This window comes from Toxorhynchites rutilus, chromosome 2, assembly GCF_029784135.1.
Source record: "Toxorhynchites rutilus septentrionalis strain SRP chromosome 2, ASM2978413v1, whole genome shotgun sequence".
Lineage (NCBI taxonomy): Eukaryota > Metazoa > Arthropoda > Insecta > Diptera > Culicidae > Toxorhynchites > Toxorhynchites rutilus.
This window is the reverse complement of record NC_073745.1, coordinates 205,623,384-205,636,589: the sequence shown is the minus strand read 5'-3', so window position 1 is coordinate 205,636,589 and position 13,206 is coordinate 205,623,384. Positions and strand designations below refer to the sequence as shown.

General features: G+C 42.1%; 2 protein-coding genes across 2 annotated transcripts; one reads left to right on the top strand and one right to left on the bottom strand.

The window, feature by feature from the left end:
* The first annotated feature begins 4,009 nt into the window (after positions 1-4,009).
* Positions 4,010-5,956, top strand: LOC129768128 (40S ribosomal protein S17). Its single transcript, XM_055769566.1, has 3 exons — positions 4,010-4,145; positions 4,437-4,588; positions 5,622-5,956. Exons 1-3 carry the CDS (start codon positions 4,143-4,145, stop codon positions 5,857-5,859), a joined length of 393 nt encoding a protein of 130 aa, XP_055625541.1. The 5' UTR covers positions 4,010-4,142; the 3' UTR covers positions 5,860-5,956.
* A 349-nt stretch (positions 5,957-6,305) lies between these two features.
* Positions 6,306-12,247, bottom strand: LOC129766614 (uncharacterized). The gene is made up of 2 exons (XM_055767192.1): positions 12,137-12,247; positions 6,306-6,809 (listed from the first exon to the last, which is right to left on the bottom strand). Exons 1-2 carry the CDS (start codon positions 12,212-12,214, stop codon positions 6,306-6,308), a joined length of 582 nt encoding a protein of 193 aa, XP_055623167.1. The 5' UTR covers positions 12,215-12,247.
* Positions 12,248-13,206: the final 959 nt, after the last annotated feature.

Below are 13,206 nucleotides of genomic sequence, written 5' to 3'. Positions count from 1 at the left end.
ATTTGAATTTTAAAAACGTGTTCATTCTGCCTGAGAGCCAATTATTATTTTTGGCGCCCCCTAAACTGGTAAACAAAGCTCAATGCCGTCAACGCGAATATAACAGTTGAAAAGACGAGGGACAAATGAAACTAAACTGATGTCTTAACACGTAGAGCGAGAGACGGTCAGTTCATTTGAATCTTACAGCTCACACACTCTCTTCAATTCTACAGCTCTTTTCTCTCCTTCATCATCATCAAAGTGAGCTGAAGAGCTGTTTGATTTTTTTTGCGAGCTGTTCCGCGTCAACTCACTTCAAAGAGTCGATTCTTCGGAACAGCTCATGAGCGGATGGCACATCTCTAGTAGCGAACATTTGACATCATTTCCTTTTCATCATTTTCACCGTTGGTATACGCTGACGGCATTGAGGAAACCTTCTAGTGAACATCCAATGCTTCACAGATGTCACACAGAATATGGTAATTTCCGCCGATAGCTTCCAATCAGCTGCCAAGATACATATTCTCAAGCTGGAGAGGATACAATATCGCTGTTTACGTATAGCCACGGGTTTTTTGTGTTCGACACATACGATGAATCTTAAAGTTTTGGCAGGATTACACCCTGCTTACTCTTCGATTCTCAGATTTAACTTACCCACGAAGCGCACCCTTCACCAGGCATCTCCAACCAAGCTTGCTCTTCGTTCTTTTACAATTCCTTTGCCATTTTTTATCTGTCCATGCGTAAATCAATCCATAGAATCTCAGATCATCTAGTCTCCGATGTGATTCCGCCGATCTGTTCAGCGAAATATCGTGAAGTTAGATCTGATTAAATGTTCTTCACTGACGGGCCCACTGGCTTCGACACCTTCAATGGAAAATCCAATACCTCTTTCAAACTCAGAGATCCCTGTTCAGTGTATGTCGCGGAACTGGGTGCGATATACTACGCTCTAGGGATCATTGAAACATTGCCCAATCGACCATTATTTTATTTTTTCTGTCAGTCTCAGCTTAATAGAGACTATCCGCTCAATGAAAGTTGATAAACACTCATCTTATTTCCTAACAATAATAAGGCAACTGTTAAGTGTTTTGATCGAAAAATTATTCAAGATTACCTTAGCATGGGTTCTCTACCATTGCTCAATTCCGGGGAATGATAAAGTGGTTTCGCCTGCTAGGGTGCTTCAGAAGACCACTCTTTGAAAGGGGAATTGCTTATAATGAATTTTTCCATATTCCTCGTCAGCAGACACTCGTATGTTGGCAGCGCATTTGAAGTGAAGCTGAATTCGGTTGTTGGTTACATACGATTATCCCTAAGGTCTCGACAGGGGTATGGTTCAAGGGATTGAATGTAGGACGTGATTTCTTTCGCGTAATATCTCGGCTTATGTCTAACCACTATAACCTAAACGTGCATCTTTATCGCATTGGGCTCACAGCAAGCAATCTTTGTGATTGTGGCGATGGCTACCACGTCATCGAGCATGTTGTCTGGTCGTGTATCCGCTTTCATGCTGCTCGTTCTCTGCTTTCCAGAGCATTGAGAGCACAAGGCAGACAATCGGATATCCCAGTCTGGGATATCTTAGGTAGCCTGGGATATTTATACCTGTTCCTCAGAAACGCAGATGTTAACGTTTGATGGTGTTTCCTCCGTGCTATTCCAGTACTCGATAGACTTTTACGTAGTCGCCTCAATATATACACCTACTCTTTACAGATACATGGGCCAAAGGTTGTGCGGGCCACTGATCATTCATCGAGAGCCGAAGCTTACACTGCTCATGACATCTATACACCAGCTGAAGATTGTGCCGGCTAGTGATTATTCTACTCTGGATTCCTCGAGTCGAGAAAAACGCACCACGCTAGATGCGGTGTACAAACTAGGGGGCTTTGCTGATAAAAGGTCAGCTGCACCTCAATAGGAAGTATCTCGCAATTACTAGAAAACATTGTAATACTAACCTCGAGTCAACCGCGAGTAATCGGTTACATATTACTAACATAGTCTTTAAGCTAAGTTGTCAAAATATTGAACCCCCGGCTCCGTCAGGCTAACGCCATATGATGATGTTGATGTTGAATTAAGGTGAAGGTGGAAGGAAGCCACAAATGGCTGCCACAATGGCACTCGTTTCTTTCATCTCCCTTCCTCACACCTCGTCCGAAAATCAGTAATTTTGCGAAACAGTGTGAATAAAATGATCATTTTCGCATTTTTTCCCATCAAGTAATATTAACCAAATTCTAATCGATTACTCACAGGATATTAAATGGTTCTTTTAACGTGGGACTACGTCCAACTGGATTATATGGGGGGGTGAATTGAAAACCTAAACACATGACATGCAGGAAAAAATTAACGATTTCGAATGATTATAACTCGAACATTTCTGAATAGATCGGAAAGATGTTTGCATCAATCGACAGGAAATAGTTCTACGCATCTATCACAATTGATAACATGTAACCTGAGATAAGCAATTTAATAACTGTAAAATATCAAGCGCTATCTAAACGCCCTAGCTGCCCCGTTTTAATTGGCCCGATTTACGGTTTTCTCAACACAGATTTCAAAAGCCAAGCTGTCTGGGGAAATTGGCATTGCAAATACATGCAAGTTGGGGGAACTGTTGTTCCCACATAACACAGCCATCAAAACCAAGGTGCATTACATTACATGGCGTTTATTCAAATTATTTACTTACACAGCAAACATGTTGAATTCAGTTGAATTCGAGAATTGTTTCATTCAATCAATAATTCAATCAAGCCAACGGTAGTCACACGTCAACCTTGCGGATATGTCATATATATAATCCACCAATTTTTCTCGTGGAATTGTTGAACATATATATTTATAATTAATAACCAAACTCTGAAACAATCGAATGTAGCCTACAAGCAGAATAATGTAAAACTATACTGAACAGCGGAAGGAATGTCTACTTATCTTTTCATAGACTTCTCGAAATTCTGTATAAATAAATATCTATCTTAGTGCCGTTTAACGCTCAAATACTAAATTCATAAAATATTTTTCCTATTACGTAACATCTGAGTTTCAAAGCAATAACTTTCCTACGCAAAGAATAGGAATAAAATAATTGTCGAGAATGCTTTTAATTTTTACCGGAATATGCAAAACACATATTGATTAATTACATTTCACAGCAAGACATTCATAATGCAATTAAAAATCTAGAAAAAAAACACGGAATAACAAATCATGACGACCCTGAAACAATCGGAAATGAAATACATGTCATCTCCCTCACACCTCGCCCTAAAATCGATAATTTATCGAAACAGTGTGAAGAAAATGATCGTTTTCGCGCACTTCCGATCAAGTAATATTAACCAAACTCTAATCGATTACTCACAAGGTATTAAATTTTCATCTGCCGTCACAATGTATAGTGAAAAACGTCGGAGAACTCGAGCTAGTGCTCTGAAAGTTAAATTTTCATTTTTCAATTTTCTGCAATGGTTTTGTTTGTATTGGTGAAAGCATCGTTATTTTTTCGACACTGATGCCAGACAACATCATCGAAACAGATATAAAAACCACTCAATAAAATGCTATTCCTGAGTCATAGCGTTTCATGTCATGAAAATCAATAAAATAAAATTGTGTTGATGTTGCTCATGTTACGCTCGCGTATAATCAGAATTTTACTTCCTTCCACCTTCGCCTTAAAGAGACTTTATACTCTGAGAGTTACTCACAAATTCGTCTTTACTAACGTCATATTGTCTCTGGTATTGATGGATATCGTGTAAACATTGTTTATAGTATCAAATCTCGTTATTATTATTTATATAGAGGCTCTTGTTTCAGTATTCAAACATTAGCCAATTGTGTATGTCAAATTTAGAAATAATGCGGTGTAATCGTGATAACGCCTAAATGTATGTAGCTCACAGTCACATCATTTACAAACCTCATTCGTAAGTTGAGGCAACCGCTGGGAAATTTATTTTTGATTATGACAGTTCATTCCCATCTTGTTGGTAGCTCTGATTTTTGACAAATGTCAAAATTTAGCATCGGAAGGACGTGACGTCACTGATCTCTTTTCCACACGTTCTCGTAGTGATCGGTAGCAAGCTTCTTCGAGTAGCAAAAATCTAAGCAAAATGGTAAATAATAAAATCAAGTTTTTTGGTAGTTGTTTAAAACGACGGTGGAATCGATGTCCTTTCAAAATTAAGTAAAGTTGATAGCTCACATCAAAACATCGACGCAGCTGGTTATCAGAAAAGAATGTTGCTGTTTGGTTTTCTTACCTACTTGTGATTGTCAGATGCCGACCATATTTACATGGTTATGTTCCGATAATAGTTTTTCTTGTGAACATGGACCACCGACGATTCCGATTTGCCGAAAATGATGCCGTATGCTCAACAAACTCACCGGTATGTTTCTTTTAGGGTCGTGTACGTACGAAGACCGTGAAAAAGGCCTCGAAGGTTATCATTGAGAAATATTACACTCGCTTGACGATGGATTTCCACACGAACAAACGTATTGTTGAGGAAGTGGCCATCATTCCCACTAAACCACTGCGCAACAAGATTGCTGGGTAAGTCTAATTTGTCCCTTATTTCCAACAATAGCTTGATTGGATTGTTAATGTCGGCTTTGTTTCAAAACACTCAAAATACATCAGCTCATGTAAGTCTGCGTCGGCATGTAGTAAATTTTCGCTGTTTTACGGGCGGAAAGCTCCCTACTATAGGCAAATCTTGGATCAGCACTTGAGAGGAACCCAATAAATTTCATTATTAATGGAAAAAAGTCCGATATTCGGGTTCATTGGCATGTTTCGTAAACATAAACATACAGTATTGTACATATACATGATGTGTCTAGCACGACAGCTAAAACCATGATTTAGCTTTTTTATTCACCATCAGAAGAGAACTGGGTTTAGTTCTAACCTTCTTTCGAAAAAAATGACATTTTTATGGAAGCTGTGTTGAAATGAGCTGGGATTAGATATGGATCGATACTTTCAAAATTAAACAAAAAGCAAACTAGCTCAAAGAACGAATGTACATCCTGACTGATAGTCATTTATTTGCAGTGCATTTTGGCGATTCCCGGTTTTTTTAAATTTACGAGAACCTTGAAATACATTAAGTGTTTTGTTTTTCTCGTTTCTATCCAATTTTATCTCGTTTTGATATTGGTGCACAAAATAATGGTACTATTCAAAATAACTAGTGTACATTTTGTCATTGCTATTCTAAGTTGTGCACCTTGTCCCACATAAGGAACACGCTGACCACGGTGACCAATATTTAAATATTTACATATTTAGTTTGTATGGAAAGTTAATAAAATTTTGTTCTTAAGTTTAATGTTTCTTTAGCATTCGCGACGTTCAACATCATGGTTTGATATTTTGAAAGAAAAGTTCAAAGATTCATTCAAATCACGAAGTTTTGACTCAAATATGTTTGTTCCGTCTTTCATGTACTTTTGTTTTCAATATTTGTTCACTAGGACGACATGTAAATGAGCCTGTAAAAAATATAAAAAAGTACTGGAACGTAATTTTTTATGACGGTAATTCAATAGAACTGATAGAAAACATTTTTTTATATTTGCAGTTTCGTGACACATCTGATGAAGCGTCTGCGACACTCCCAGGTGCATGGTATCTCAATCAAGCTACAAGAAGAGGAGCGCGAACGTAGAGATAACTACGTGCCGGAGGTTTCTGAGCTGGAACAGGACATCATTGAAGTCGACCCAGAGACCAAGGACCTGATGAAACACATGGATTTCAACACCATCGTCGTGCAGGTCACTAACCCATCCGCGCAAGGTTATAACAGGCGTAACTAGGTCGAGAACATTATTGATAAAATGTTCTCGATTAAGTGTCGTTTTGTATTGTAAGCAAATGGTATCTAGCCGGATAAAAAATATACACTAAAAACTATTTCAAACGATTGATTACATTCGATGACAAGTGTTCCCGAAACTTTTGACGGTTGATGTGAATCCCGATTTTCTTTCAGCGAGTTACGACGTTTTTGCTATTCCGTGTAACCTAGCTTTTGCTGTAATTTTATTTCATTTTGTTTTAATTTTAATTCATTTTTATAATTTATTTAATACCTACATAAATCGGTTTGCAGGTAATTTTAGGACAGTTTTCCTGCTTTGTGTAGTGTTAACAGGAACAATAATTTCAATTTTCAATTTCAATGGCACTTCAAATTGTATAGCCTTTTATAATTTTTTGGACAATAAGTTGCAATTGATGACAGATATTTTATTTGTTTTCGCTAATGTTGGCTGCCATCGATGGTCGTACGTTTCATGCCGTTACCCGAAGTGCTGCCAGTATCAACATCCTCTCCCCCGTAATACTGGCCACCAGGTTCAGTTTTACCACTCTCTTCAACCTCTAATACCGCCAGTCTGGCCACTGGCCTGCGCACAAGCCCCCTCGCAGTTTGTATTATAGCTTGCCGAATTCTCCCATCTGAACCTTTTATCGTCTGAATTATACGGCCTCTGGTCCACTCATTTCTTCTACCGTCGCCTACCACAAGCACTAGCTGCCCCTCAACAATGGGTTTCGCTTCGCCGCACCACTTCGGACGTCTAGTCAGCGTTGGGAGGTACTCCCTGGTCCATCTGCGCCAGAATATGTCTAGTAGATGTTGGATATGGTTCCAATTCGATCGAAGAGCACTCGCTGAATCTGATACCTCCACCACTGGTTGTCGAACACCACTAGAGTTGCCTAGGAGGAAGTGGTTCGGTGTTCGGTTTGGCCCGTGTGTCTGTAAAGAGTGTGTGTATGTATTGCCGCGACTAAGTAAAAGTTTATCGATCGGATAGGAGGGATATGAAACGGGGACACAACGAAGGAAACATCATTAAACGTTGACATCGGCGTTTCTGAGGAACAGGTATAGATGAAGCAGAAGATCAGGATCCCGGCTACCTAAGATATCCCGGACGGGGATATCCGATTGTCTGCCTTGTGCTCTCAGTGCTCTAGAGAGCTGAGAGCGAGCAGCATGGAACCGGATACACGACCAGACAACATGCTCGATGTCGTGGTAGCCATCGCCACAATCACAAAGATTGTTTGCTGCGAGCCCAATGCGATAGAGATGCGCGTTGAGGTTGTAGTGATTGGACATAAGCCGAGATATCACGCGAATGAAATCACGACCTACATTCAATCCCTTGAACCATGCCCTCGTCGAGACCTTAGGGATAATCGTGTGTAACCAACGACCGAACTCATCACCACTCCACATGCGCTGCCAACTTACGAGCGTATACTGACGAGGAATGTGGAAAAATTCATTATAAGCAATTTGCCTTTCAAAAAGTGTGCCTTCTAAAGCGCCCACCTTAGCTAGCGAGTCCGCTTTCTCATTCCCCGGAATCGAGCAATGAGAGGGAACCCATACTAAGGTAATCTTGAATAATTTTTCGACCAAAACACTCAATAGTTGTCTTATTCTAGTTAGGAAATAAGATGAGCGTTTATCAACCTTCATTGAGCGGATTGCCTCTATTGAGCTGAGACTGTCTGAAAAAATAAAATAGTGGTCGATGGGCAATGTTTCAATGATCCCTAATGCGTAATATATCGCACCCAGTTCAGCGACATACACGGAACAAGGATCTTTGAGTTTGAAAGAGGCACTGGAATTTTCATTGAAGATGCCGAAGCCAGTGGACTCGTTTATGAATGAACCGTCAGTAAAGAACATTTTATCAGATCCAACTTTCCCATATTCTGCCGAAAATATCGGCGGAATAGAATCGGAGCGTAGGTGATCTGGGATTCCATGGATTTTTTGTCGCATGGACAGATCAAAAATGACAGAGGAATTGCAGAAGTATGGGAAGCAAACTTGGTTGGAGATGCCTGGTGAAGGGTGCACGTCGTGGGTAAGGTACTCATGGTATATAGACATAAAACTTGACTGAGGAGTCAGTTGGAGTAGATTTTCGAAGTTATCAATCACCAATGGATTCATGATCTTGCAACGGATGAGAAATCTGTAGGATAATTCTGTGAACCGAAGAGTAAGCGGGGGTACTCCTGCCAAAACTTCGAGACTCATCGTATGTGTCGAATGCAAACACCCCATGGCTATACGCAAGCAACGATATTGTATTCTCTCCAGCTTGAGAATATGAATCCTGGCAGCTGATCGGAAGCAAAAACTGCCATATTCTAACACTGATAATATCGTTGTTTTGTACAACTGAATGAGGTCTCCTGGATGGGCACCCCACCATGTTCCGGTAATTGTTTGGAGAAAATTGATTCTTTGCTGGCTTTTCTGTTTCAAATACGCAATGTGTCTCCCCCAGGTACACTTAGAATCAAAATATACACCCAGGTATTTGAAAAACATAGAGTGTTGGATCGTTTTGCCGGATAGGTGAAGCTGGAATTGGGCGGGTTCGTGCTTCCTAGAAAAAACGACCATTTCAGTTTTCTCCGTAGAGAATTCGATACCCAGCTTGAGGGCCCACGTGAACAGATTGTTCAGGGTATCTTGCAACGACTTTTGCAGAACGACGGGATTAGTACCGTCTTCCACTGATGTAAGCGGCAAATACGTGAGTGGGCGACTATTGACTATCGCTTCGGCTTCCACCACGAATGTCATCAAGGCCTCATCGTCTAGCTTTCGGTTACTATAGTATGCCGTTTCCATGGCTGTCTTTATAGATCTCACCATCCGCTCCCACGCACCACCCATGTGCGGAGTGCCAGGAGGATTGAAAATCCACTTGGTGTAAACGCCTGTGAAAGTAGCTGCTAACTGCTCAATTTGTTCTCTGAGTAATCTTTCAGCGCCCTGGAAATTTGTGCCATTGTCTGAATAGATTTCGGCCGGAGATCCTCGACGGCAAATAAATCTTCGAATGCATTTAACGCATGAATCAGTGGTCAGGTTGTGAGCTACTTCGACGTGTACTGCGCGTATGGTTAAGCATGTGAATAAGGCGACCCATCGTTTCACGTTGCTTCTGACGAGTTTCACTGTGAGTGGCCCGAAGAAGTCTAGACCAACGTACGTGAATGGTCGCACAAACGAGGCCATTCTGGCAAGTGGTAGTGGTGCCATACGAGGGATCTGCGGTGAGCATTTGTAGATCCTACACCATTGGCATGTATTCGCTATGTTGTTTACTGCCACCCTTAGTCTTGGAATATGGTAAATTTGACGAACCTCGTTCACTACCGTCTCTGCATTGCCGTGCAAATATTTACGGTGATAACTGTCTAACAGCAGTCTAGTAAATTTGTGCTTTCTGGGTAAAATTATTGGGAACTTCATTCTCGAACGTTCGGAGCTGCTCCTATTCTGCCATCCACACGAATAATGCCTTCTTCATCCAAGACGGGACACAATCGATAGAGACTACTGCTTTTTTCCACTGATGTTTGCTCGTCATTTTGTTTTGCTTTGTTGCGTTTCAGCACCATCATCTCGTCCGGAAAACACTGCCACTGCGTTTCTCGGATAACAAGTCGCTCCGCTTTTTGTAGCTCTTCTGATGTTAATGGTCTTAAGAATCTCAGCTGGCCATTGATCTTCCGTTTGATGTTTTCTATGAATCGAAATGCATAGGCTGTTGCCCGAATCACTCGGTTAAGCTGCGAAAAGCGCTCCAGCTCTACAAGACGTTCTGGAATTTTAATTTTCTCGTGAACATAACAGGGGCGCAGCTCTTCTTCTGTTGATGATGCAGATCTTCTTTCCCTTGGCCACTCTGTTTCCGATAGCTGTAGAAATGAAGGACCCTTGAGCCAGATACTATTTGCCATCAAATCCGGACCTTTGCCCCACTTTGTCGCAATGTCTGCCGGATTCTGCTTCGATGGGACCCAACGCCAGTTCTCTGCATCTGTGATTGTTAACAATTCTCCTATTCTGCAAGCAACGAACTGTTTATATCTACGATGGTCTGCCCGCAACCAGGAAAGAACTGTAGCCGAATCACTCCACAACACTTTTCGTACTACACGCACTGTGTGAACCTCTTCTATAAACTGCATCAAACGTGCACCCAAAACCGCAGCCATCAGCTCTAATCGTGGTATCGATTGGGTCTTAAGCGGAGCTACTTTTGTTTTTGCTGTAACAAGGACGCATTCAGGGGAGCCGATCTTGTTCATCGTTCGGAAGTAGGCCGCAGCACAATACGCAGATTCACTTGCATCAACAAAGACGTGGAGTTGTAGGTCATCATAACGCTCTTTCGTAGCACCAGTAAAATAGCAACGCGGAATTTTGAAACGTCGGACATTCTGGAAGAGGCCAGTCCATTTCTGCCATCTTTTTTGTAATTCGTCGTTTACTTTCTCGTCCCATTGGACTCCCGATCTCCAGACTTCCTGTAGCATTATCTTCCCATGCACTATGAAGAAGCACAGCAGGATCAAACAGCGACATCAGGCACTTCAGCATTTGTCTCTTCGTAGGACATTCGTTGCTGCGGATGAGGTCGTCAATCTCCTGTTTCATTTCGGTCGAAAACCCGAAGGCATCTTCCTGAGTCAACCAGAGTAATCCGAGCACGCTCTCACATTCTCTTTGATTGTCTGTTTCAGATATCTTGTCTCCTCGAGGATGTGTATTGCCTAGACTTTTCAGGACTTCCCTGCTGTTCGATAGCCAGTTTCTCAACTCGAAACCACCATATTTGTGAATTAGTCGCATTTCGTATGAGACTTTGATTGCTTCTTCTACAGATTCATAACTCTCCAGAGAGTCATCCACGTAGTGGTTCTTAATTATTCCGTCTACAGCTCGAGGATAAACCTCTATAAACCCCTCGGCATTCTTATTTTTGACATATTGAGCTGATGCTGGGGAACAAGTCGAACCGAATGTAGCTACATCCATGATATAGATATCTGGGGTACTGGCAGGATCATCACGCCAAAGGAAGCGTTGCGAATGTCGATCTTCTTTTCGTATGTATATTTGGTGGAACATCTCTTTTATGTCGGCAGAGACGCCCACGTTGAACTGTCGAAAGCGAGCTAGAATACCTGGAAGTGAGGTCAGTTGATCAAGTCCTTTCAACAGTACGGAATTGAGAGATACTCCGTTCACAGTGGCTCTGGCATCCCAGATCATCCGAACCTTGCCTGGTTTCCGCGGATTTACTACCACTCCAAGAGGTAGGTACCAGATTCGTCGTATATCTGCGCTAACCATTTCATCGTTAGTTGCGCGATGCGTGTAGCCCTTGAGCAGGTATTCTTTCATTTGTTGGCATAAGGCCTGCTTCAGGTCCGGATTCCGATTCATTTTCCTCTCCAAACACTCGAGTCGTTTGAGAGCCATGTTGTAGCTATCCGGGAGCTCTACGTAATCAGATTTCCACAGCAGTCCAGTTTCATAATGAGTGTCGACTCGAATCGTTGTAGTTTCAAGTATTCGTTGCGCACGTTTCTCCTCTTCTGATATGGGCAGCGTCACCGATAGCGCACTGACATCTTCTGCAGTGAAAAAATCTTTGACGATGTCGTGCAGAGTTTGATCTGATGATACACATACACAGGAATGGCAGTTCACTGAAGGCTTCTGACCTTTGGCTCCTTTTCCGCCATAAATACACCACCCCAGTCTCGTTTTCGCGGCGACCGGTTCCATGCCAAGTCCTTCTCGTATCTTCAATGGCACCATCAAATTCAAATTGTTAATTCCGATTAGTATCTTTGGGGTAACATCGGTATAACTCGACACGGGCAGTCCCTTGAGGTACTCAAAACGATCACTTAATGATTCGAAAGACAGAGTTTGTTTTGGCAGCGACAACTTCTTCACAGTCTGAACATCTTCAAGTGAATACTTTCGTCCTCCTGCAGCGGAAATGGTAAGGGACATCTGTTTAGATTCTTTTTCCACTCTAGTCACGTTTGCAGTCCATAATAAACATAGAGGCATCGTTACTCCATCTACACCAAGTTGTTCGACTAAGTTCTCTTCGATTAAAGTTAAAGACGAACCGTCGTCGAGAAAGGCGAAAGTATCCACCATTCCTTTCGGTCCATGCAAGGTCACAGGCAATATTCTGAAGAGCAGTGGTTGTTCGACCAATCGATGCGTAAAATTACCCGCAGTGTTGACCACGCCAGTACCAGGACTATTACGCGATGAGTGAAGGAGCGGATGATGACGAAATTGGCAGCCATTTATTCCACAGCAGCCAGGTTTCCTACAGCTTCTTCTACCGTGTGAAGTCAAACAGTTTCGGCAAAGTCTGCTAGATTGCACATGTTTCCAACGATCATCAACGGAGAGCGCCTTGAAAGTCCGACATTCCTGGATTTGATGTCCCGTTCTGTCACAAACAGTACACATTCTCACTCTTCCCAAGTTGGTGGATGAGTCAGTTTCATTGGCGGATTGTGTTACATTCAAATGGGTGTTGACATTTCCTTTAAATTTAGATCGATTTTTATCGACCACGCTGGACTTTCCACTATTGCTGGCATATACTGTTACACTACTCACTGATCTCACTACGGTTGACATGAAAATTGCAAATGTTTTCAAATTCACTTCTGCGAAATTCTGGAGGAACGATCCCCATTCCATTTGAAGGTGCGGTGGGAGTTTTGCCACCAGTTCACCGAGTAGAGTTGGGTTCGACAGATGTGCGGTTTGTCCCGCAACTTCCAAGTGGTCGCAAAGACTTTGAATTGAAATTCCAAAATCGATTATAGTTTGGAATTTTTCAACCTTTGGCGCAGGAGTTGAGCGCACTTTTTCCAGAAGGGCGGAAATCAACAATTCAGGCCTTCCATAAAGCATATAAAGCGTCTCCATTATTTGAGGTACCGATTCAGGGAGGAGTAGTCGACTTGAAACGGCCTCATACGCTGCGCCCTTCAGGCTTCGCTGAAGGCGGCAAAGATTTTCGGCGCTAGAGTATCCACAAGCAAGCGTTGAATTCATAAAACTGCTCATGAACACCGGCCAATCAGTAGGATGACTGACTGCAGCTTCGTCCTGATTCGGAATTGTTTTCGAAACTTCTCCCGTCGTTCGATTCGCAACCGTTGCTACTGAGCGGCGAGAGGGCAACGAAGGGTGTTTTAGAGGACTACGTTGTTTCTCACTATCGTGTACGGTTTGTTGATTCTGGTTTGGAAAACGGTTGCTGGTCGTGGTAGCGCGGTGC

What these genes read in the sequence shown, in the direction of transcription:
- LOC129768128 (XM_055769566.1), top strand. An exon ending in CTGCGCAACAAGATTGCTGG is followed by an intron (nt 4,589 to 5,621) that starts GTAAGTCTAATT and finishes TTATATTTGCAG; the next exon opens with TTTCGTGACACATCTGATGA.
- LOC129766614 (XM_055767192.1), bottom strand. Translation starts at nt 12,214, where the DNA reads ATGGCTGCCAATTTCGTCATCATCCGCTCCTTCACTCATCGCGTAATA. An exon ending in TGGCGTGGTCAACACTGCGG is followed by an intron (nt 6,810 to 12,136) that starts GTAATTTTACGC and finishes CACTCTTTACAG; the next exon opens with ACACACGGGCCAAACCGAAC.